General features: G+C 39.4%; 2 protein-coding genes across 4 annotated transcripts in view; one reads left to right on the top strand and one right to left on the bottom strand.

Moving 5' to 3' along the window:
* The window catches only part of BABAM2 (BRISC and BRCA1 A complex member 2), a 162,505-nt gene extending 153,114 nt beyond the window's left edge, over window positions 1-9,391 (bottom strand). The window contains exons 1-2 of the mRNA XM_083857094.1: window positions 9,347-9,391; window positions 5,850-6,009 (exon numbers count right to left, since the gene is read on the bottom strand). Of these exons, the coding sequence (XP_083713220.1) occupies window positions 5,850-5,977 (128 nt within the window). The 5' untranslated portion in view covers window positions 5,978-6,009; window positions 9,347-9,391. The remainder of the gene's footprint in view (window positions 1-5,849; window positions 6,010-9,346) is intronic.
* Window positions 9,392-9,686: 295 nt separating this feature from the next.
* Window positions 9,687-26,741, top strand: part of RBKS (ribokinase) — a 71,732-nt gene continuing 54,677 nt past the window's right edge. For all 3 annotated transcript variants that reach the window (XM_083857088.1, XM_083857087.1, XM_083857089.1), the window contains exon 1: window positions 9,687-9,798. In XM_083857088.1, the coding sequence (XP_083713214.1) occupies window positions 9,749-9,798 (50 nt within the window). In that variant the 5' untranslated portion in view covers window positions 9,687-9,748. The remainder of the gene's footprint in view (window positions 9,799-26,741) is intronic.

Genomic DNA, 26,741 nt, shown 5'->3' with positions numbered 1-26,741 from the left:
AGAGCCCAAGTTACTGCAATTATCTAGTGCTACCTTTACTTTTTAAAGTAATTTATTTCCTCATAGCACTTGAAACTGACAAACGCCAACTTTTTTTTTTTCTGAACAACTTCAAGCACCTTGTTCAAAACCGGTGTATAAAGAATGTCAAATATTGTGGAGAATATTTACAAAACAATCACCAAATGTATGCTCTACACTTTGACCTTTTACCAGACAGACATTTTGCCTTTGTTTTGTCATCATTCAGAAACAAGTACAGGAGACAGTCATACTTTGGAGACAGTCAAGTCTTTTTTAACCAGCACAGAAAAACTGCTGTTCCAAGTGCTGCTCCACAGCAACAACTCTATCAAACTGTCCCATCAGAGCTTCAGCCGTTTGCATTTTACTTGAGAGATAACAAACTTCGAATAGTAAGATTCTTTGCAGTGAAGAACTGTATTTGTCATCAGAAACTGGAATGGAACAGCTTACTTTGTGAAAAGGTGACAGTTCACGACTAAACCAATTTAGCAGTAAAGGACTCATAAGACCACATTTCTCCTGGAAACTGCCACATCCTTCCAAGTACACTTTTTACACAAAACATAGATATTTTTAAAATAGCTTTTCCTAGTACTTGTGTTCAGAAGAGTCAGATTCATTAAACTTTATACATAAACAAAATGTAAACGTTAAAAAAATTACCTACAGATACCAATGTGAATGATGGATATGAGCCTTCCTCAAGTAACTAAAGTAGAATCTTTCACTTTAAATTAATCAAATGCAAAAGATCAAGTAAAAGCTTTAAATAACTGCTACAGTACTGTAATAGTAATTCACAGCTAAAATCAACATTATTTCACAAAATATTGTGAATATTTATATACATAAAAATGCATATTTACTTTTAAAAGGGAAATGCCCAAAAGAAAGGGAAATACCAAAGCATATTGCAGTCTGATAACAGAAGAAAAGTAAACTGCCACTGCTTCCTAGGAAGCACAGCAATAAAGTTATAAATTACAGCTTGATAATAAATTTTTATGTTGAAATTTACTCCAGAAAGAACTACATTCTTTTGACCTTTCTTCATATAGGTTTCCTTCAGGAACGTAACTAATTGTACACATAGCTCAGTATCAAACAGAAAGGCAGAAATCAACAGTGAATGAGACATGTGAAAAGAACAAAATACTAACATGGTTTACTACAAACCACTTACATAAAAGTTCCACAAATAATCTTCTCATAAATATGGAATAAATATAACCATGAAAGTATGAAATTTTAAATTTTGTTATGAGTGGATATCTAAAAAAATAGAGTCTTAATATATGCAGCTTTAAATCACTGTATTCATTTTGAAATTTTGCCTGGTGGAACACATCAAAGTAATTTAAAAAACAAAATCAAGTTTGTTGAGTAAGAAGAATAGGCTTGCAGCATAACTTGAAGCTCAAGCATGGGCCCTGATGAACAGCTGTAGGGGAAAAAAAGATTTCTCAAAGGCAATGACCACCACAACCATGTCTTTCACTCTTGTAATGCACCATAGGAAAAGCAGCAGTCTCTTAAATAAATGGATTCTACATTATACAACAATTAAACACCCTTCACATAGGAAAATATCCTCTATTTCTAAATCTACATAATAATCACTTTTCCCTATTCAACATCTTTCCCATGATTATATGTGTAAATGCTGAGAAAAATGCCTCAGCCACAATTCAGTTGGTTATGAGTAGATTTTAATATCTAATTAAGATGGGTCAGTATTTCAAAGAGACACTAGTAGAGATTAACTGAATGATACAATAAATGGCATTGACTCAAGTGGCAGCGCTATTTTCTTTGGGTCTAGAACAAAGTAATATCCTATGCAAGAGTTAAAAATGCTTTCATCCACTCTGCCATCTTGAAGAATGTCTTTTATTAATGCAACACAGACGCCTGCCAGGGTTTTCTTATCATCAGAATCAATGCTGCTTAAGGTGCTGTATTTCAGATGTGACCTTACACCCCAGTTCTACTTTTGTTCACTGTGGGGCCCTACTTACATGAAAACTTGGCCACCTAACCTTTTATTAGTATTTCTGTTGAAGGGTTTCTTTCTTTTCTGTTATGCCATATTACTGAGCTCCATTCAGGGGTCTTCATCAGCAGGGGCCATATAAATTCTATAAATAGTACTTGGTCCTGAATATCCTCATCATAGATGTAAATATATGTGTCTTATGAGACTGGTACTGTCTAATAGGTTTGTAAAACACACAGACATTATGAAACTGTAACATATTATTATAAAACATTTACATACTCAATGACTGCAAAACAATAGGATTTCCTTACTATGACATATTTCCCTCCCACACTTGAAAGCAAAGCAAATTAACATATCATAACATCATACTTCATACATCTAACATCAGCTCTTTAATATAGTTTATAAAACACAACAAAAGTTGTCAATCTCAGCAGTAAGTCAGAGTAAGTGCAAAACAAGTTCCTGACTAAATCTACCTGACATATGGACTGACTTTTCAAATAATAAAAGGTTTAATATGCTTGCCATTTACAAATCAAAATCAATAGATGTGATAGGCTAAAATCTGGTAGTTGATCTTCTGGTGAAACAGAAAGGGAAAACTTTCCACTTCTGAGGATGTCTACACCAAGGCTCTGAGTGGACAAGGCCTTAGAAGTACTCAGTTTTATTCAGTATGTTACCATCACTCCTTGTTAACCACAGCTCTGTTTCTAAAACATAAGAAATGAGAATGGATGGATCTTTAGTTTGAACATTTTATTTTGCTATAAATTTTAAAGCACTGTTCATTAGAGAAGGGGTATAACAACAGTAACTCCTAATTTTCTCTTAGAGTAACAGCATGGTATGTGACAATGCAGCAACCACATAGCTCCTCCTCAGAAGTTACAGATGCTTCTGCTTTCAAAAACTTAATAGCTATTGAGGTGATTACCTTAAATATTATGAGATTTTTAAAAGTTACAATAAAATTGTATTTATCATTAAAAATCTTCCAGATAACACACCAGTTAAAGCAGGAAATATTTGGACTTTCTGTAATAAACTCAGGCTAGGCTAGGGCTTTAACAGCCTGGACTAGCATGTGTACAGCCCCTGTCACGTGTCAATAAACATACAATCACTATTCAAAAGCAAAGTTTCTGAACTGACAGTACTCCCAAGTGGTCATATTCATTTGTGAACAAGAAGTGCTCTTTATCTAACTTCAAACATTTAATCTAGCACATTTAATCTAAACCTGCCCAGTTCCACTTTCTAAGTTTAAAGCCTGATTTCAACCCATTGAAACTGAAAGGAGTTTTGCAATTGATATCCTGAACTTCATTCCCATTTCTCTAAAAATAGTTCTCCTCATTTTCTGCCCATTTATGTCCAACTTCAACAGCCTCACAGCTCTGTTTCTTCATGTTGATATCACCTACATTTGCCTCTTCTGATTGTTTTGTTTCCTTTTTAAAAAGTGTAATGAAAGTGAAAGTATACAGGGGTTTGGATGATCTCATGATGCGAGGACAGGGGAGGAGAGTACCCAATAGCCTTCAATTCATTTTTGAACTATCAAAGCCCTACAAAGTTTTCTTCTACAGTCAGTATGCAGCAACAAATTTAAATCTACTAACAAGGCTGTGGGTTGGAGATTTTGTTATTTAGCAGCTGATGTGAGACTCTGAGAAACAGTCTGTGGAGTGTCAAAGAATTCCTGTATCAAAGGTTAAAGACCACTGAACTAGATCCTGAGGTATGGAAGGGACATCTCTGTAATACTGTGGTTCATCCATCGTATGGTAAGCCATTATTCACTGGTTTCCAGTTCAGCAACAGCATAAAGCACTAAATCGCGAGAATTTTGTATTTCCACATTGGCACATGAATTCAGAATTTCCTATTGTAAATAATCAACAATTTATTTGTAACAAACAAAAATCTTTGCTAAAAACACATGCATGAAATGCACATTTCACAGAAATTTCAAGCAATTGTTAATTAATTCTGTTTACAGCAACGGTTTTAAGAAACTAGTTGTACCAAGAAAAGAAAACCTTCAAAATAATTCTGAACTAAATGCATGAAGAACCTTGATTATCCTGACTCCATCTCCTAACAATCTCAAGCTAAACGAAAGACTCAACATAAAATGAGGTATATGCTTATGTTTCAGAACAAGGAAAAAAGTATTTCTAACACGTGCATTTAGGTGGGCCAGTGTCTTTAAACAAGCTATGAGACAACCTCTGTCAGGTGCTGTACTTGTGTGTAAACTCCACCTTAACAGTTACTATAAAATTTGAATCACTGGCTTTGAATTACAGGTGCAGCTGCTGGTGGCTTTATTTTTTTTAAAGAACAAACTCCTGGAAAACACAGGTTTTAACAAAGCAAATACAAGATCTTCTTGGCAAGATCAGTGGCCAAAACCTTTAGACACATATTATAAATACCTGTGAAAAGAGTCAGCTAGAAAACACCACTTTTTATTATTTTAATCTCTTACTTCAAAGGCAGGCAGCATAAGCATTCAGAGGGTAGAGAACAAACCCCTTACCTACCTCCCAACAAACAGCTGTGTTTTCTCTCTACTTTTCTTTGTATTTCTTTGTTTTAGATTTCAATTGGAAAAATGTAAAAGCTCCCATCACAGCTTTCCTAGAAGACTAGTTCAAGGGAAAGCAAGATCTAGCATGAAATGACAGCAGCAGATGCAGAACTGCTCAGCCTGTCTTATGTAATTTGCAAGCCTAAATGTCACGCCAGTCAACACTAATCACAAAGTCATGGCTTCTTAGACCTCCATGTAAATCTGTACTCTGTCCCAGCACCTCACAGGGAGTGGTTCCTTTCAAACTAACCCTAGAATGCAAACCTCCTTCCTCAAAAGGCATTGTTGCAAACAGAAAAGCATCCCCGAAGCTTTTCATGAAACCATAATAAAACAGTCTTCAGAAGCACATTAAACAAAGTTTTCAGCAGAACTGTATTTTAGACAACAGTGATTTGTGGTGGTTCTGAACATCGTTTGTTTTTTTTATTATGCTATCATTCAAAATGATACACAAAGCAGTAGTTTGTACAAACAAGATGATTTGTATATCTAAAACAAAAGTAATTTCAGTCTCTGAGCTCCTATAGCAAAAAAAAACCCAAAACAGCCTGAATCAAAAAGATTCTATTAGATGTCCAAATCTATAAGAATGAAGCAATTTCTGACGTGTCATCTAAACATTTCACTCTCTTCATGTATTATTCAGAGGTTATACACCAAAGTCTGTATATGCAAATCCCAAAATTCTATTACTACCTGCAAACTAATCTGAACATTTCTGGAATTAAAAATAAAAGGAGCAGCTTGGCTTATTTCAAACACTTGGCCCTATAGCTACTTGATGCACTGAACTTGAGGAAGGCCAGATAAAGGAAAAGTTACTTTTTCTTCTGGTTTGGCATATTCATGACTACAGGTAAGGTCACATAAATCTGTCTTTCAATTTTTGGTTCACAGAGAAGACCAAGTAAGCAAGAGATAAACAACAGAAAAAAGTGTTTGTAACTATCTCAACTGCTGAGAATCAGCACTATCAAGTGACAATGATCAGAGTGTCTTAACAAGATTATTATTGCCAAAAATATGACAGATTTAGTCTCCCAAACTACAAAATGGTAGCAAGACAAAAAATAATGTAGCTAGTGTGTCAGCTAATATGTCAACTCCAATTTTGTGTTCAAAATGCTTAAACACATGAACCTAATAAAACTCAGCTCTGAAAAGACATCTTAACTATCAGGGTTGACTGTTCTTTTTGGATGAGGAACTCACCCAGACTTCAAGTCTGTAATCCGTAAACAATTTGTAGCATCTAGTCCTACTTTTCCATTTCTGACCACACTGGAAATGAAGGGCGAAAGTGCTGGAGAAATTCTGTTCAAGGCCACTTCAGGTGACATTTTAGTAAATTCCTCCTTCCTTTTGTCTTGAGCTGCAAAGGAAAAAAATAAAATTAAAAAATATCCTACTTATTTGATGTAGATTCACATGTACCCTGCAAACATCAACAGAAAAAAAAGCTAAGCACGCAAAAGATTGGGAGTAACTGATGTATGTGCTGGTTTATAGAGATAGGTAGGTTTTTTTCCCTCCCACCTCTGCAACAGTCAATGAAGCCTGCTTATTCAGCATCAACATAAAGCCAGAATTATGTCCTAGGCACCTTTAATTAAGGCCCTATCCCTCTGAGAAAGAGACATAAACTTGAGGGCCACTCTGACACTTCACAGCCCAGCCCTTCTTGTGGGCATTCCCAGTCAGTCTGTAATTGACAAGTCACACTTGTTCTGCTTCGCCTGAAATCAGTGGAACTTACATTAACTGCAATGGGCCCAGGGGTTTAATACCTCTGCATTCTCACCTGCAATTTCTAAAAGTACTAGTGTGCCTATAATCAGCATTACTTTTATACTCCTTCATTAGGTAGCAATTTACAGGACTCCATGATGCCTTTTAAAAGCTAACACTGCTTCTCTTCCAGTGGTATCACCACACTGTGAAAGGCATCTTAATCTTCTTTCACATAACAGATCAGGAAGCTGAGGTACACACATTTGAAGCACAGCTTGTTCAGAAGTGCTTGCAATTGCAAGACCTTATGCTAAATCAATTAGGCCATTAATTTAGCACACTTCAGGAACCTGTTGCTTTCTAGGTGAAATGCAGAAACTGAGCATACACACATTTTAAGTCATTGGACCACACAGACTACAGTACGTGGACAACAACAGACTGTGGTAGGAGAAGTGGGAGAAAAGAAGGGCAACCAGCCCATTAGAATGTTAATGTGCCTGATCACATTCTGAGGCACAGAGCTTCTTATGAAAATTAGCTGAACTTGGTCATTTTGAAAAAAAAAAAGGCTGTAAATGACTGAAGGTAACATGAACTTGCCACTGATAAGTGGGACAGAAGAGTTCATACATAAGCCCTCAGCATTATAAAAATATTTTTAAAAATAGCCATTTAATTGGAAAACACTAGTACACACTGCATTCACTTTCTTAAAAAGGCTGCATATGGACTGCTGTATTAGTAAGTGTTCTATAACTAGAGTGTGAACAAGTCGTGGCAATAATTGCAATTTTCTGTTGTTTCTCACACTCAGTTTACAAGCATTAATTAGCAACTAATGGATATTCTACAGAATCTACTAAATCTCTGCAACGTTAAATTTCACATTCTGTTCTCATGAAAGCCATTCACACTGGAGTAGCAGGAAGCAACGCTGAAGAGTGTTTGTCCTAGATATTCAGAATGTATCTTAATAAAGCAAAGGCCAGGCACTTTAAGGCAAACAGAAAGACTAATAAAGTAAGACTTCCTAAAAACAGTAATTATCTTTAATACACTGGCTCCTACATTTTATGGCAGTGGAGAAGCTGAAGATTAAGTATCCATGCCCTGACACATAGTGCGTTCTCATATATGATTTGTTTAATTGACAATGGAACAACTTAAGTTTGTTTAGCAAACACCTACAGCAATTTAAGATACTACCTCTGGTTTGCTAGTTTTCTGCTAAAAATTTCTGCCTACTCACCTTTGTTCTTCCCCAGAGGGACCTAGGGAACACAAGCCCATGCTTGACATATTTCAATGCTAAGTTCAATGGCTTAGACTGAACTGCTAATAAACATTAGCTAAGCTAAAATACTTTGCACAAGAGTGGCTACAACAGGGCACATAATTCAGTCTCCAGCCCTGCTGTAGGGAAGAGCAATTTCAAGCAGGGGGCAGCTGGGCTGATGAAATTAAGAACTTCTTAAACCACGAAAACATACTGAACAACAAGCTATCCTTCTAGCAATCCTGAAGTTATACACGAAGATTTCAGAATTGGTTCTGATAATGACACATTTTAAGTGGACTGTGTTATGAGGGTGAAACTGCAAGACGTGATACACCTGGTGATCACAGCTGAACAGATGCACCTCCCAAAATGAACTTTAAAATGAGATTCCTTATCTTTTTGTTAATAAAATTTGCAGATATTGTCAAAACATGGTTTAAATGACTGTTAGGCATTTTTCTGTATTTATTGCATCATTTTTAAAAATCATAGTACCTTCTATTTAACAAGCCAGATATACAGCACTTAAAGGGTTGCTATCAAGTAAACTCACTGATTTATTTTGTAAACAAAGGGCTTTACAAACTAGAACACGGTTTGTACCATTTTCCTAAGTTTCAGCTGTCACATACATTTTTTTTTCCCTCAGCTGAAGTTTCCCACAGTACTAGAAACTGAATACAAACAAACTCAGGGGAATTAAGAAAAACAAAATTCACTGGACTGCTTCCTTCCCGAAACAAAACCTTTGGAAGGAGCAAACAAACTAACAGTGGAATCCTCTGCTGTCTATCACCGTGACTTGGGGCTAGTGTCACACAGGTTTCACAGTAACCATCAAGTCCTGAGCTCTGCTTTGGGCACCGGAGAGACTCGGGATGCAACACACTCTGACCTTCCACCACCGGCCGTGCCATAATGAGGACTATGAGAAGATTTAAAATGGAAAAGGTGAATGTTGTGATGGAGACTTGGAGGCGTGACAGGAGCTGTCCTGTGTAAGCCTCTCTCAAGCTGGTTATGTGGTTTCCACTTTGGGGGCGGGTGGCAGAACTGGTGTCCGGGTGTGAGTGTGGAAAGGAGGGGACCCACGGCCCTCCCGACAGCCGAGCCCGACACATCCAGGGAATGCGGGCAGAGATGTTGGTCTGCGGAACCCCGGGGAAACGCCGAATTAAGTCACCTAAGCCCTGGCACGGCAGAACGTTCAGAATCCCAGGATGGGTAAGGCTGGAAAGGACCACAGGGGGCATCTGGACCAATCTCCCTGCTCAAGCAGGGTCATCCTAAAGCACACGGCATAGAATTGTGTCCAGGCAGTTCTTGAGTATCTCCAGTGATGGGGAGGACTCCACGCCCTCTCCAGACAGTCTGCTCCAGCGCTCGGTCACCCACAAAGTAAATAAACTCTTCCCCACGCTGAGGGGGAACTTTCCGCCCATCCACTCCCGTTCCGGGCCAAGCCCCGCTCCCTCCCCGGCTGGTGCCGCCACCCGCGGCGCTGCCCCCGCCCCGCCCCTGCCCGCCCCAGCGGCGGTGCTGACACGGGCCCCCGCCGGCTCGGGGCCGCAGCCTCCGGGCCGGGCCCCCTTCCGCCCGCCGCAGTCCCGCCAAGGGCTGTGGCGTCGCTCGTTCCCTCCTGCTCTCCCCGCCCGGCTCATCCGCCCCATCCCGCCCGTCCCGGCCCCGCCATTACCTACGGCGGCCGGAACTCGCCGCTTGGCAACGGCGTGCGCGCCCCCGCTCCCGCCGTGCGCGCCCCCGCCCCGCCGCGCGCCGTGCGCGCCTCCGCTCCCCCCGCGCCGCCGCCGCCGCTCCCGCCCGGGCCGGAGGGGTCTTCACCGGCCCAGTATTGGCGTCCGCCGCGAGTGCCTGTGCGGGCCGTGCCGCCGCAGGGCGCGGGGTTCGGGGGCTCGGTGGCGGCCGGAGCGGCGCGGGCAGAGGGGACGGGGGCGGTCGGGCGGGACAGCAGGCGTTCGGCAGAGACAGCCCTGCCGGGGGAAGGCCCCCGCGGCCAGGCCGTCGCCCATGGCAACCCGGGAAGCCGCGGCGGGCCCGGGGCGGGTCGGGGTCAGGGTCCAAGGGCCGCCCCGGCGCCATGGCCGCGGAGGTGGTGGTGGTGGGATCCTGTATGACCGACCTGGTCAGGTTAGTACTGGATGCGGGTTCTCTGCCCGCGCTGGGCGGAGCGGCCCTGAGGGCGGCACGGTGCCCGGGGAGCTCAGGCGCTGCGGGCCTGCCGAGTAGGCCGGGCCGGGCGGGTGTCCCGTCTGTCCCGAGGCCGGGATGGCAGGAGCGGGGTCCGCGCCAGGAGCGGCGGGCGGGGCGCTCGGCCCCGGGCAGAGGGAATCGTGGCTGCGGCAGCGGAAAGGACTGAGCACAGATTGCTCAGAGGGGCTGTGGAGTCTCCGTCACTGGAGGCGTTCAGGAGCGGTGTGGATGCGATCCTGTGCCCTGGATGACCCTGCCTGAGCGGGACCAGGTGACCCGCTGTGGTCGCTTCCAGCCTCATCCATTCTGGGATCCCGAGACTCTGGAGGGGGGCGGCTGCGCCCGGGTGATGTCAGCTGCAAATAGTGGTTTGAAAGAAGAGTGTGGGAATGGGGAGAGCTTTGATCATCTGTCTGTGACTCGAGAGAGGAGGGGAGAGACTGGTGTTTGTGTTCTCAGCTGTGCCGGGTGGGTCGGTGCTGGCCTGGCCAGGGAAGCGGCGTTTCGTAGGGACGCGCACGGGAAACCTGGAGCTCCGGTACTCCTTATCAGCAAAGGATTCTGAAACGATTTAATCAAAGTAAATAAAGCTGGTCAACCGTAACACGTTTTCAGTTCAAAGCACACTTGTTTCCACTGAAAAAGAGAGAAAGTAAGGTTAATACTGCAAAGAAACCAAAGTTAGCTTCATGAATCGGTAGGCTGTAAGTTGATTACTTGCATACAACATTTTGTGTGACACTTTGAAATGAGACTGAGGCAAACGGGGAGAGAGGGAGGGCTTCCCAAGGTATTAATATCCAAACATATCAAGAAGTGCATATAGGAAGCCCTCAAAAATTTAGCAGCTCCATACCCTAAAGCTACTTTTAAAATTATTTAAAAGGTTTAAAATAAATATCTTAGTTTATTTTTATTCATTTTCTGAGCTTTTTGCTTTTCAGATTAAATACTTGGATCTCATTGTCTGTCTTTTTTTTTTTTTTTTTTTTTTTTTTTTTTTTTTTTTTTTTGTGTGTGTGTGTGTGTGTGTGTGTGTGTGTGTGTGTGTAGGTGAGGTTTGGAAACTTTGAAAATTGAAGTACAGAAGTTCACAAAAGCTCTTGGTTCCAGTAGCTCAGGCTTATACTGAATAACAGGAGAGTTCAAGTAAAATTGCAAGAATTCACGATGCAAATTCTAACCTGAACTGGCTGGCCTTGTCAGTCCCAGTAAACTTGTGAATCAGTCTTTGATTTGCACTATTTTAAACACATCTCTATGCTCTGTATGCAGACTTGGTTAAAATAGGATTTAAAGTGTGTGTATCTGGACTGCATCAGCTTGTCCTGCTAGGAATTCTGCAATAAACAAAATGTCCTTTATCAACAGACAGTTTTACCAGAGCCTGTGGGTCAACAAAGTGCAGAATTGGTGATTAGAGGAACGTGCTGAGGAGTGGGCACTGCTTAGGCAAGGACTTGTGTTGCAGAAATGATGAAACCCCTTAATAATCATAGAACCTGTGTCAGAAAGATTTAATGCTCTGTGTAATTTGCAGAACACACTGGCAGCTTTCCAAGAAGAGTAGTTGTCTTGTAAGTCAGAGTAAGAACTGTGGCACTGATCTCGATGTTATGTGTGAATGAGCTCTCAGAGGCTTGTGACGTTGCACTGAAATGTACAACATGGTGCTCTAACCTCAAGACATTCCTTTTCCTGTCTGTCTAAAATGTGGGGAAAAAAGTAGTCAAAAAATTGTCTGCCAGTTTAAGCACTGCTGACAACTGCAGGTTTGGGCTTTTCTTGACAGTTAAATAAACAAGAAAACTCCTTACTCTTTTTTTTTTTTTTTTTGGCTGCAAGTTTGATATGATAGAAATGCAGTCATTTATTTGAAGGCATATTAACTGGCCCTACTGTAACTAGAAATTACATCATGGGCAGGAGTGACAGATGCTGTTTCACTGAGATTAAGTGGCTGAAGAAAAGCCATTTCACTTTTCAATCAGCTGGGAGGGTTTCTTAAAGTGTACAGCTGCTATCCCGAGTACGCATCTGACTCACCATTATTAGCCTCTGCTTTAAGTAGCAGTGAAGGGCTTTTTATAAGTGATAAACTAAGCAGCTTCAGGTGAAAAAGAAGGGATGGCTTCATTCTTTTCATTACTAGCACAGAACTTCAGGCACTTAATAAAATAAGAAGAACAGCGTGTTTAAATTTAGCTGGCAAGAGTTTAATCTGACCAAAATTTCCATGTAGTGCCTATGCAGACATTATTTAAATGTATCCTGGGTTAGGAAAATCTGGGTAAAATTACCGGAAAGTGCTGAGCAGTAAGGCTTGATTGTGGCTAGGTGGAACAGGAAACTATAAACAAGCTTTATGAAATATAAAAACTGTCAGGTTAGGACTAGATTCCAGGAGGATTACTTTTGACTGTCTTTGTATATGGGATTTAGAGGGGACTACATATTCCAGATTTGAAGCTAGAGTCCATTTCAGCTGGAATGAAGGAGTATCAGGGTTTTGTAAGTTTGTCATTTGTGCTGATGTTTCAGTTTATAAAAGACATGGGCAAGAGTGATCGTGTTAAATGCCTATTGCCTATTTGGAGGAGCCTGAATAAATTAGTGAGTTTCAGAGAGGAGGCCAGACACATTTTTGTATACATTGTGTTTAATGGGCATATTCACCACTGAAAACTAAAGCCTGTGTTTCTTAGGAGGTGATAATATTGATTAAAATTCTGCCAGAGCCAGACAATGCTGTGTTACAATCAAACTGGTGAAGTGCCCTGTTGGCCCTTAAGGGCACAACCTTGGCCTTCTGACTGGTGAGAGAGAAGCTCAGGGTCAGACTTGAAATGGCAGCAGCAGACTTTACATGTTAAACATTCCCAGGCCTGCAGAGGCAAGGTACCAAAAAGCTTCAAGCCACCGTTGGACATATGGTAGCCAGATTTACCATTAAAAAAAATCAATTAGCATATAATGTTTTTACTCTGTACAGTAAACTAGTGATTTAAAGGAGTGCAACCTCTCTGAAATGGAGATGTACAGTTTGAAATGTGTTGAATCTTACGTAATGACCAAGACAGAGAAGGACAGGGACCTTTGGTAGACAAGAGATACTCAGATGTAATTCAGAGAAATAATCAAATTCAGAAGAAGGGTTAGCGTGTCTTAAAATTCTTCTAAAAGGAAGGGCCCCAGTGGTTTGCTTTTAGAACACTGTTCTCATTGGAAATTCTTTTCTTATTGTCCAGTAATGCTGCAGTGGCAGAATGTGGGTTTTCTGAAGTGAACTTCATATGATCAAAACAACCTCACGTACATACATGCAGTAAACCACACTCTTCTGGCTTAACAGGACCGGGAGCAAAACATATTTGTGGTCACAATCACAATCAACACTTCATTGGCAATAGCAGGCAATAGTAGTAGAAAACAAAAACAGCATTATTCTATATGATCTAGATATCAAACCAGATGGGTACCATCCACAGTATTATTTAAATAGATTCTCTTCTGACTCATATTTGCAGACTGGTCGTGGCATTGGCATTTTAATTCATATTAAATCAGGACAAGACTAAACATATAAACCAATGAGAGTCAGACACACTAAAACAATTAGAATAAACAGGAGAAACTTTGGCATGGCAATTGAAAACAGCAGAAGCATAGAACAAAATGTAAGATAGAAAAACAGTCTTTGGATAGTCACAACAACAACAGTCTTTCAGTGTAACTCAAGAGAATGACACCACAGTCCAAATAGTGGAAAACTGCATTTCGTAGAACGTTCAGAATTTCAGGTCTTAGTTTTCTGTCGACCTCTTTCCTCTCATCACGTTTCTACTCCCTTTAGGGAGTAGAAATAAAAGTTCTGCTTCCAGGCCCCCTGTTTTAGCAACCACCATTGATAATTACTGCACATACTAAACTGATTGGCTGTGAGCATTCGGCAGGACAGAAAGGCAAGGCAGAGGAAGCACGGAGTTCTGTACAGGGTAGTGTGTTGCTGACCTGCAGTGGACAGCAGTGACAGATGCACATTGGTATGAGCATCCTAAACACATCAAATCCTCTTTGCTAACAGAGCACAACCTCTGCTTGGGCCAGATGGCAAAGGTATCTTGTTAGTGGGGTTTTGTGTCTTCCTTTTAAGTCTCTAGTGGTGATTATTGTCTGCTGAAGTGCTGAAGTAAATGGCTCATTGGCACATTGGAAACGTCCATGATCCAAAACTATGTCTGTACTTTCTTTTTCAGAAGTGCAGTGATTGGAACAATAATTACAGATTTTTTTTTTTTGTGGGAATGTGAAAAAGTAATTTTCTTATGTTTCTTTTGAGTGATCAGAGGAGGTTTCACATATGACTTCATTTTTGTCTTTGCTTTGTTTCCAGATCTCACACATGTTCTCGTTTCCACCATTTTTCATGCATGTCACCAACTTTTAATGGTTTTTGCCTTGTTTTGATTTTTTTTTTCCTCTTCAGCTTCTCCTAGCAGCAAAATGTTCTAGAATCCTTCAAACCCATTTCATTTATGTTTTTGTTTTTATCTCTAATTCTTCCCCTGCAGCAGCCACTCCTCAGTCTAGTCAATCTGCCATTGCCAGCAGCATGGGAAAGCCCAACTGTGAAGGAATACAAGCTTAGTCCAGTTGAGGAAATTAATCTTTGGATCCAATGAAAGACATCAAGGCATGAGAGAATGTGTCATCTGTGAATTGTTTCATTTATGTAATAGTGAAAAATCTGGGCTTGATTTCAGACCCAGTGCTGCCTGCCCCTTGTCTTCTCTGACCTAGCAAAGTTTGGGTGCATTTTAAATGCAGGATGTACAGGCTCAGCATTTTATTGTTCTGCTCTGATTTTAGAGAACCTAAATGTTCAGAGAAATTCCTGTTTGCATTCTCCTGTGTGGCAGGAAGAAAGTTGTGTCTTGGGGGCCCAGAAAGAAAAAGGGGATAAAAATCAAGTTGATAAAATCTTTAGTAATGGCATTCAGTAAGAAAATTGTCTTCTGTGTATATACAGCTTTTGAGTATCTCTACTGGCCCAAACACTGGTGATGTGGGGCCTGATCCAAGCTCATTCATGTCAAAAGAAGCTTTTCATTGCTGCAAACTGAAATGAAATTGTCATCCTCCAGCAAAATCTGAGTGATAGTTTATTTTAGGGTGAGACACAGTTTAATATTCTATTATGTTAAAGGTATTTGGTGTTATACTCCAGACTTGAAAAGCTTCCAACAAAGTTCCTCCAACAAAAAAAGTCAAAATATTGAAGAGGGAAAAAGGAGGGAAAATGTCTGCTTGGGTGCTTCTTAAATTAACACAGAATAACTGGGGCAAGGCCACCAGGGACTTTTTTAAACTCATTACAAGGGCTGCATTTGCAACTAAGGTTATGAACCCCAAGCAAGAGACAGTGCAGCATTGATCTCAGCTGGCACCTTCTGAAAGAAACTGTTGTTTGTGCCACAGAGGATGCTGTGGGCCCTCTCTGAGAAGGACTGGTGGTGCTAGAACACCTGCTCAGCCCTTGTCTTTGGCTCTTATCCATGAAAACGGGTTTTTTCCTCTCCTTCCTAAATGGAAATGTGGAAGTTTAAAAAGTCTCGGGAAATATGAGTGTGAAGGTGGTCACACAATGTCTTTTAAGGTAAGCACAACAAAAGTGTTGCTTTCTGGATTCTATTTAATTGAAATGTCCCTACCCTTTCATTGGGTGTCTTCATTTTGTGTCCTGTGCTACTGTGTACTGTAATTAGGCACTGCTTTTACTTCCAGAGGCAATTCCATTTCAGCAATAACTAATATGCCTCTTGTTTTTTAGACTAGTTTATCTAGTTAAGTTTTAGTAGTATGTATTTAGTAGTGCTTTAGAGCTAAAGGATCCCCCTGTGGTACTACAGTCAAGCCTGTCCTACATCAGTCCCAGTCACCAGGAACAGCACTATTTGTCCTACTGTGCATTGGGAAAACATTTTGCAATTTGAGGACAGGAAGAAGAGAAGTTTGCTTTGTAAAAAGATAGAAATAAGTAAAGAGAATTAGAGTAAGGTATTAAAAGGTGCAAAAATAATAGGAATGACAGAAGGTTTTACTGCAGAAAGTGTGAAGGGTCTACCTAAAGTGTTGAAGTTGAGACAAAAAGCAGGGAAACTACAGTCCTAACAGTGACAGGTCCCCAGTTGTCCAGAGGGCCCTTGCTTTTCTGCATCTCTTTCTGTCAGCTCTGCCTATCTCTTTGCTTTCTGCAATTCTCTTGCATGACTCCATGGCAAAATTCAGGGAAAAGCACTGTTCTAGTCCTGCTGTCTTCTCCCAGGAGCAGTATTTTGGAAGATACGGCACCTTCCCGTGAATGAGTTCCCAGCTGTCTCTTCCTACCAGCTGCAGTGTCTGGTCTGCTTAAGTTTGTAAATTGCTTTGAGATCCTTCAAGATAAAAGGTTCTTCTTAAGTGAGATCTTTATCGCCTTGTTCATTTCTCCACTCCCTTTTCTCAGTTCAAGCTTCTTTTCTCATCTCGACTTGGGGTCCAGCATAGTACTCAATGTTCCCAACTCATGGCAGCACAAAGCTTACACACAAATCTCAGCTTCCAATCCTTGGGTTGTTGGACGCCTCTTAGAGTACTTCAGAACTGAAGGTTAAATATATGTCTTTTCCTGAGCTGATGCCAAAATGCTCAGCACTTGCCACGCTGAGATCGTACTTCTGCATTTGCGTCTGACTTCATGTTATTTTGTGTGCTTCAAGAGACTGTGGAGTTCTCTTCCTCCCACTTCTGAAATACTTATTCTAGGAAGCATTCCAGCTACAACGTTGCTCTGAGATCCTACACTGGGTTCTCATAGCCCTACTTTGCTCGTGTTCTTGTGGTTAAGCTGTGCGCCTGTCAGGGCAGGGATTTGACTCCTCTGTGGTGTGGTGAACTTACAAAGAGGAGCCCTGACAGGAGTTCAGAGGGCTCTCTGTTCAAAGGTTCATAGGCAGTAACACTCTGTTTGGGCAGGAGAACCTTATTTCTGTTTGGCTGCAAGTCTAGTTATTGTCTCCATCTTCTATAGTTTAACTGGCTAGTAAGAGAGTTTTTCACTGGATGGTATCTATGTGTTTATTCCCAATATCATTCACATTTCAGTGAAATGTCTCTCTTTCCTATGAAAGTGAGGTCATCTTAAACCTGTGTTTATGATATTGCAGTCATTTCCATGGCAGTAGACTATGATATCATCAGTGGAGGATTATGCCTTTCCTATGGGTGTTAGCAATTAAAAATTATGGTTTGTGAGATAAAACTAGTATTTACCAAGCTTTTAGCTTTAGTCCATGTGAGGCTGGGAAACTATTGCTTAATCCTCTAGAGAGTTCACTTGGGTAATGGAGTAAATGAATCTAGAAACATTTTGATCCTAGCAGGTGATACGTTATTGGGGTATGTTTTCCTAATGAGAGAAGAAAATCAGCTACTCCATCTTGTGTTCTCTCGTCTGGCCAAGAACACTTGTCTGAGCCCAGTGGCACTCCTTATAGTTTTGTTATTCAGAGCTACTTCAATGTTTGACTTAAAGATTCACAATTTTCTGCTCTCACTAGAATGTCATTTTTCACCTTTGGAAGTCAGTAAGTTATTAGACACTACCGACAAAAGTAAAAATTGTGATCATCAGTCTTTTCATCTTTTTAATGGGGGCCCTATTTGCCAGGTATCAGTAGCTGAATCTCTTTGTTGAACTTTCCTGAGGGTGTGGATACTTTCTCATGGGCTGGTGACAGCAGAGGCCAGTTTCAACACCATAATGGCAAAAGAAAATTCATCCATTTAAAATGTAGAGTCTGGTGTTAGAACAGTTGCTAATGCTGCAAGATGAGAGTGGTGGACTCAAAACATAATTTATTTCATCACTTCAAATACTTAAGAATTTTTAAGCCAAGGAAGGAGACTTTCCTCAAAAAGACCGTGAAAAGAAGGGGAAAAGATGTTAGATGAATGTTTGTAGAGAAAGGACATCATCAGTCTGGGTATTTGAACATGAGACAAAACCAATAGTTATTTTTTGGTAATGTACTTTAATTTCAGAAGCACACTACATCTCTGCACATTTCAGCCTGTTTTCCCACCTAACACAACTGAACTCTCATAAAATATCTCTTTCAACAATCTGGGTATGACCATTTTGAAAAAAAAATCAAAATGGTCTGCCCTAAGTACATACAAACTAGCATGTGTCCAGTTACACAGAAAGTCTAGGATGTGAAAGAGTTCTTCCTGAAATTCTTACCATGTGAGTGTCTACAGCAGAAAGAAATTCCTTTTCCCATTGTCGTTCACTGGAATGGAACTAGGCTGGCATGAAAGGATAGACAAAATTATTGTATGTATTTTTTGGAGACTGAAGTTAATACCATAACAGACCTGGCTCTTACATGCTGATGATACAGCCAGGTGATGTTACAGCAACCTCCTGAGCATGCATCTTTCCCATCATTCTGCATTCCTACTGAGGCCTCATCTGCCTATGGAAAACCCAGAGTTGATACCTCTGTTGGAAGAAAGTGAAAGGTCAGGAAATAAAATCATTGTGATCAGGGAAGAGAATGTTTGGACAAAAGCTTATTTACCAGTTGTCCAATATCAGGGTAAGAAGGGGTTTGTGTTAAGTTGTGCTACAAAAAGATGTCATTTTATCTCAGTAGTGCTCTGTAACATTTGGCCATTGCTTCACATCGTAACATCCCACTTTACAGAGAGCACAACTGTCGCCTTTTGCTCTCGGTAGGGTTGTTGGCAGCTGAGCAGTTCCAAGTAAATAGCTTGGAAAGCAGCAATACACTGGGTACCTGCAGTGTCAGTACTGCAGGGTGTTCCTTGGGCTTCTGCTATATCCCTGATATACATTGAATATTATGTTGTGTTATGAAAGTATCTGTAATTTCTAGCCCCAATAAATACTTTTTCTGTATAACTTCCACAGATTTCTAATCTATGGTTATTGTCCTACTATAATGTTTGGTTATTGTCCTGCTATTACTGGAAACTGTTTTTAACCATTAAAAATAAAACATCTCTTGCCTTTTCAGTCTGGAGGTGTCTGACGTGCAAGATTCACAAGTTAAATGGGAAGTTGTCTAAAGAAACTCCTTTGAAAATATTTGTCACAATAGTCAGGTGTTGGGCACTAGATTTTAACACCCAACACTGAGAAAATTGTATTTTCTCTCCCTTTGTGAGACACAGAATGGTATGACTAATATTTCATTCTGTCTTGTTAATGAATTACTTGCTGGGTGTACTGTTAATGAAAATAACCATTTTCCTAGATGCATTTCTAGACATAAATATCTTTGGGTGAATTTTAGTACTCTTGACAGTAAAGAGCTGCTGGCACAAATCAAAAGCTGCAATAAAAATCATACAGAGTCGATGGTAACAAATTTGTGTAAAAACACTCTGGGCAGACTTATATATTATGTTGCCTCTAGGAGCTGTCTGAGCTGTTCTTTCCATAGGAGCTTACCAGTAAGGTTTTGTTTGCTTGTTTTATATGGCTCCACTTGTTAGCTCCTATATCAAGCTGCAGTAAGTTATTTGATGCTGACATCCAGGTTCCCTTAAGGATCCTTGTATCATATACTTGGAGTCTGAAGAAAATACAAAATTACTTTTCACTGGTATGTTGCCAAAGTAGGTGCAGCTTTATAGAACACCTTGATCTTTGTGACAACTAATTATAAAATAAGAAGGTGGTAATGTTCCCAAATACATCAATGTGCTCTCTTCTGTATTTTATTCTTTCTTCTTTCCATTTCTGAATTTAGTCCTTTTTTCCCCCTTTTTCTCCTGTGCGACATCAATAGCACGTCATTGTTGAACCATGAAATTTCCCGTAATTTGCTTTCACCTCTTCTTGTTGTCCTTATACATCATGTTCTTACAGTGCACTTCTCTTCTGTATTGCTCTTTCCCTGTCTCTCATCTTTCAAAAATAACTCTTATGTCCAAAGGATCATAACTCCCTTTCATTAATTTATTCCATCCATCATTTCTGTATTTCCTGTGTTATTTCAGATCCCTGTTTATACAAAATGCATAAACCTTGATAGTATAAACAGCAGCAAAAAAAGTCATTGGTCAGAGCTGAAAATAAAGGAAAAGCAGATCAATTTCAGTACTCGTGGGAAGACTGACATTTTTTATGTTCTCAGCAGCAATGAGATTGAATATTCATTCCTTCTTCTAATTGTCTGATCCTGTTAGTATTGTTCATTGGGAATATCCTGTTAGTATTGTTCAATCATTTTTAAAATTCATTTTAATTTTTTCTTTTTCCCAGAAAGGACCGAGTGAAAAATGACCTGTTGGAAAAAAGTAGTTGGTAGTTTTGCTGGAACTCATATTACTCCATAGAGAGGCAGCAGAAATGTGCAGATTTTTCTTCAGTTTTTATTCCCTGTTGCTCATTAAATTCTGTGCTTAAATAGAGGCACGGGAGTTGTCTATTGGTAGGCATCAGAAGCCAGGGTTATACAGAATTCCACTTTTCCTTTTGATATTTAGGGATCTACCTCTCCCAAGAGAGCTTAAATTATGAAAAAGGTAAAGGGACTTACCTGGAGGGAGTTCCTGCCTGTCACAGTAGAGTTAACCTTGGCCAGTGAAGCCCATGCACACTCCCCCTACACCCTGCACACTCTCTTCTTTGCCCCACAAGCCTTAATGTTACTGTAATCCCAGATTTTAGTTGATGCCTTTATAATTTGATGGAACTTCAGAGAACACTTTTTTTTAAATCAGTGAATCAACAGTAAGATAGTTTCAGAGTAAAAACTTGACCAAAAATTTATCCTGAAGTGGCTGGGCATTTAAACTTGGTGAGGTAGGTCCCTTTCAACTGAACTCTTCTCTTCTCTTCTCTTCTCTTCTCTTCTCTTCTCTTCTCTTCTCTTCTCTTCTCTTCTCTTCTCTCTTCTCTTCTCTTCTCTTCTCTTCTCTTCTCTTCTCTTCCCATGTAATAAATATACATATATTTAAATATATTTATTACTTTCTTTATATATGATACATTGAATAAATGTATGTGACCAATGCCTCCTTTTGATTATAGTTTTCATTTATGCCCTGTATGGATTCAGCAGGAAGCACTGGACTTTCAAATGTCATATTTGTCAAAATTACTGTCTTGGCTATAAGCTTTTAGAACAACATCTTATTGAAGAAAATTATAAGTATTTGGACCACACTTAGTCTTGATGACTTTGTAGTGAAAACACATCTGTGATGTTGGTCCTAGTGGTATAGTTTATAAAACGCAATATACTTGTGTGCAAAGTGCCAATACTTAATGATGTGTGGGGGGTTCTTTTTTTTTTTTTTTTTACCTGAAAAAGACTGACAGCAAGACTTTGTATGGGGGGTGCCCTGTTTTCTGTATGACAGTAAAGCAGAAGTACAGATTACTTTGTTGATTTACCAGTATATAGGAAATCATGATGACAAGAACAAGCACCCTGTGGCCTGTCCAACCAACCTTATTATTTCCACTTTGTTCACTGTTGTCTGATAAATCCTTTTTTAAGAGGTATATAAAAGATTAATGTTCACATGTCTTGTTTATCTTAATTTGTCCTTGGGCATGTAAAGATTATTCTTTGCTTGGCTTTCAGACGTTGTTTTGTTTTGTATTGTTTTTTTCTGCTTTAGCAATGATATTTCATCATGATATAATGTTCTGTTCAGCACAAGAACTGTAGGCAGCCTGCTTCAGTTCTGGGCGAGCACAGCCTGTTTCAGAGACAGTCTATTCTAACATTACTGTCAGATTGCATTGAAAATAATTACGTAACTGCCATTCCAAAAATAATGTAATCGAGAGACATCAATGAAGAACAACGTGGGAGGCAAATAAAGCTGGAGAGTAGCAATTCTGAAAATTTCCACAATCTTTCTTAAATACAAAACAGATGTTTGGTAAGAATGATGGAATGTTTGCTGAGACTTAAATATCTGAAGATAGATTCATTTGAGTTTTTAAATCTCTTCAGAGCTTCAGCTTCAGAATTAAGCATTCCACAGATTATGAACTCATTAAGGTTGTGCCACCTTTTCCCCAGATTTAACTGCTAGAGATGTGAGGAAATGTTACAGGTTTGTTGTTCTATGAGAAAGCTTTGTGGTAATTAGTCAAAAAAATAATTTCTTTGTGTTGGAAGTTTTCATATTCACAACATAATTTAGGAATTTGATGTCTTGGTCATACCATAATTTCACTGAAATGCAGTACAGTGTACTACCATAAATCCTTCAGGGCATTCATCTGGATGCCTTTCTGTTTATTTCATCTTTTAATATCTAGGAAGGTAAAATCTGATTCTGGGCAAAGGGTCAACAAAATTATTCACTGAAGTTCTTGAAGAGCTGTAGACAGCTGTTCTCATTCTATGTGTTACAAGTTTTGGTCTTTTTTCAATTGAAGCTGTGATTGTACATATTAGAAGATATAACTCTTGTGCCCTCCTACATGTATTCACAGCCATTCATTTAATTTTCTCCCTTGCTAGAGATTTTCTACAGTTGTCCCACTTCAGCTGTTTACCCACTCAGTAATGAGATCTACAAACCAGTTTGTCTATTTATATATATCTATATAGCTATTAATGTGCTTATATAAACAGTTTGTATATTTATGTGTTGTTTATATATATTTCTGTTTCATAAAATACATGTTTTCCCTGATGGCAAAACTCATTGAAAAGATTCCTGCTGCTTTGCACCAATTTATCATTCACTTGTTTGTGTTGTGGTGACAAATGCTTTTTGATGTAAAACCAAACAGTTTTTTTAAAAAACCCTGTGAATGGATGATGGTGCAAAGCTTTTGCATCTCACTGTTGTGCAGAGGGCTCCTCTGTAAGTGTCACTTACTGTGCCTGGTACCCCCTTGGGTAGGGCTTCTGCAGTGTTCATCACTGGGGGCTGCAGGGAGAACTCAGACCATCAAACATCCAAGCAACATTCAAGTGTTTGAATTGTCTGAAAAGTTTTGGGCTTTTTTTGAAAGAAAACCTTGTCATGTTCAGGAACATAGAAGGAAAAAAATCAGGTATTTTCTTTAATTTTTTTTCAGTCATTAAAGATCTGAAGGAAGTCTACAAACCTAGAACCAGATTGCCCCATTTTTAAACCAAGGTAGAGTTAACTAAATTCCTGAGGTAATCTCTTTAGAAATCTTGAAGTTTTCTACCTCCCAGTAAGATATTTTAGGGGATGATTAAAAGGAGTGAAAGCATAAATGAGTCAAGAATATCAGATTTTGAAAAGAGTGTGGTGTTTTTGCCTCTGTGTTATGGATACTTTCCCACAGGACATGTTCAAATCTTCAAAATGAAGCTAGACAAAACAGACCAAGGCTAGACCAAAATGTTAAGCCAGATCTAAAAGAGGTCTGAGACTTTTTCACCACAATGTTATATTATATTAGAGGCAAGAACTATTGTCTCCTTTGTATTTGTTCATTTGTGAGAATCATGAAAGGCCAGTAAATTGTATGTACTAGACAGTGGCTGGTTACACCTACTCTAATCTCGCTGGGATTTTCCCCATTCTAGGGAGTTCCCAGGCGTGGAGAAAACAAGTTTTATTCAGTGATTCAAGGAGAACAGAATCAAAGCTAAATTCTAGGGCTTTACATTATATTACTTTTTATTAAATCAGTTTTAAATTCAGTATTTCTGCTGCTGTTTTCTTACCCCAATCATCTTCACCTTTCTTCAGAAATTTAAAAAAAAAATCTGAATGTTTCTTTTGATACTATTTAAATGACATCTCTTTTAGGAATTTTTGGTGATATTTAATCTGATGTAGAAGTTATCTTCCCCTCCAAGTTTCCTGATGAGAATATTGTTGGGGCTTTTTTAGAGAAAAATATTTGTGTGCTTTTCTATTTTCCTTTCTCATGCATGTCATTCTCTGAAATGTACTGATACTCTCTGCTTTTCAGCATATCTAAAGAGCTCGGTATACTGCACTATTCAAGCAAACCTTAGCAACAGAGGATTGAGTGTTTCCAATAGAAAGCAGTATCAAGTGCAAGTTCCAGCTTTGGCTCAGGGCAGCCTGGCTGTGCTGCTGCCAGCAGATGCTCTCCTGCTCCTCCCTTCACAGGCCCACCTTGGCTGCTGGATAAGGAGTTGGATGAATTCACTGGTCCAAATGAAAATGACCCTTTGAATAAAAATGTTTTGAATTAGGAAGCCCTGTAAGCAATCAAAGCAAAGCTAGAGAAAGATTCGGGAAATGCTGCTGAGAAGAGGGCATGGCTTCACATCAGTGTAAGCCGACAGTAATAATACATCTTTTTAGTTTTCATGTGTTGAAAACAATGAACAAACAGTGGTTAGGTGTGAAGAATCAGAAGCAAACCATGATTAATTTCAGGATTAATTTATGCAAATTTTCCTTAATATACATCTCTCCCTTTCCTCTTCTTCATACTTTCTATCTCTGTATGTGATCTAGTCACTGCTTAGATGGGAACTTTTTGAGAAAACCCAGAATATTTGGAAAGGTGCTTTAATGACTCAGTACACTGTGCTTTCACCTCTGATTCAGTGCTTCAACACTGTAGTAAAGGGTTCTGTTCTGGTTTTAATGCAATCCCTCCAAAGGGATGTCTATCCTAAAATACAAATGCTAATCAGCTCTAGCCTCTAAGGGAACTTGCAGCACGCACTGGAACAGAGGGTGGAAGTTAGGGCAGTGGTAGAATTCTTATGTGTGTGCCTTTATTCATCCTGAATCTCTGAAACATAAGTGTCTGTAAGATTCTTCATTTGTCGCAAACAAATGTGGGCAGCATTCCAGTGTGTTTTACATTTAAATATTGTTTTGTAAAAACTCAGTTGAAATTATGGGTGATTATAGTCCTTGCTTGTAGTGTCCAAAGTAATTAAAGATGTTTCAGTCTGAACTTTTCTCTATAAATATGATTCAGTTGCATACCATGCACAATTTGCAAAACATAACAGTAATTTTATTTTATTTAGAATGTATTGGGCGTTTTCAAGTTCAGTTTCTGATTGTTCATAAGACATTAGAGTTCAATATCCTTTGCACCATTTATCCCCTCAAAGGCGAGCAGAATTTGTCATGTAAGCAAGGAGGAGTTTGTTGAACAGTAACTTATATTGGGTTTTTCAGGTCAGTGTTTTCAAATTACGTCGAAAGTTGTAAACGGCTTTGCAAAACATTTTACGTAACAATTCTGAAAGCCCATGTGACATTTTTTCTAATTAACTTATTTAGCCTAGTTTTGGAGTAACATTAGCTGTTTCATCACTTTTAAGCTATTTTGGGTATTCTTTGTGACACCATGAATAAGCCAAGAATTTATAGAGTTTCTTAATCATACAGATTAGTCATCACTGCCTGCTCATAACAGAAGCCTGAAATGTTCATTAAAATTGTCTGATGTGAATCAAAAGTTAGTATAGTTGCAGAATTAAATGATGTGAGAACACCATTATATTAGCAACAAAAACTGTTTCAGGAATACTGGTTTTCCTGCGTATATAGATCAGTACTCCAAATTTGTTTCATGTGGAAAATAAAAATGGGCTTCTGGAGTGGAGAATTGGTCTGGAATGATTGGCAATCATGCCTAAAACTAAATATAGTGAAGAGTTTGTTAGTAGAGAGCTACAGGAAGTTTCTGCATGTTCTTGCTTGGTCAGGTTTAGCTTATTTTAAAAATTGACTAGTTATAAATCACTCCTGCACTTGATCCTTTGCCTTGTATCTTCCTATCAAAACAATAAAAAAGGTAATTTCCCTGTCTTCTACAGACTGTTTGATTCCCACAGGCAGTTGTTATGCCATGCTACTTGAAACACAGACCAAAATTCTCATCTCACCAAGCTTATTTTTTCACCAGTGAAATTATGATACTTCCACTGGAGCTGCATGTTGATGCCAACATAAAAGAGAGAAGAATCAAGTCATAGTCTTGCCACTGTTAAAACAACAATATTTATGGTTGAACATACTTGAACATGAACTCTGAGCAGCGCTATTGGGAGATGTGTGCTAGAATCACAAAAATTGATAATCTTTGCTTAAAAATATGTTGACTTTTTGTGGAAGCAAATTCTATTTAGAATAAGCTATAATCTTAAAAAAAAATAGCCTAAGGAAGAAAAATTAATTGAGAATTGATGCCATTTTCATACTACAGGATTTAAATGAGAAGACAGTGTGAGCTGGTGGATTAAACTGATCTCTCTTTTTGGTTTTGCCCCTGGCTTCTTGACTGACCCAAGGCATGAAGAGGCAAAATGCCTTGACTAAGTTCCATACCCGCAAAACAGGAATAATGATGTTGTTCTGCTTTTTAAGGTGTAGTGAGATGTATGGATGACAGGAACTATACAGGAGCTGCTATTTGTTCTTATTACCAAGGCTGGGTGAAACATCCTTCCTTACTGAATGGCACCTAATTTTAGATGTGTATGTGCAGTAGCCTGGCAGTAGATGAAGTGGAGCTTCCTCAGCAGTTTATATATTACTGCTTATCAATGCGCTTTATTGTTGCACCTTTTTCCATGGGAGCCTACGGTTACTCATTGTTGGAAACAATTTCCTGGATGCTGCTATGGGCAAACAGTTTTTACTTAGCTGTATTAGGAACTTAGCAATCCTTTCCATATATATATATATATATATAAGAGGTAATAAGTGTATTTTTATTGAAAATGGTTTAAACATTTTGCAGCAAAATGTTCCTGGCTTTGAATCTCTGGAAATGAGTGCTATGAGCTGTATCTGTGACTCTTCTGGGGTTTATCTGTGGCCACCCACACAAAAGAAACCTGGTGACTGTGTTT

This window comes from Zosterops lateralis (assembly GCF_965231275.1).
Source record: "Zosterops lateralis genome assembly, chromosome: 3".
Lineage (NCBI taxonomy): Eukaryota > Metazoa > Chordata > Aves > Passeriformes > Zosteropidae > Zosterops > Zosterops lateralis.
The sequence above is the reverse complement of the archived record's forward strand: the minus strand, read 5'-3'. Positions and strand labels throughout refer to the sequence as shown.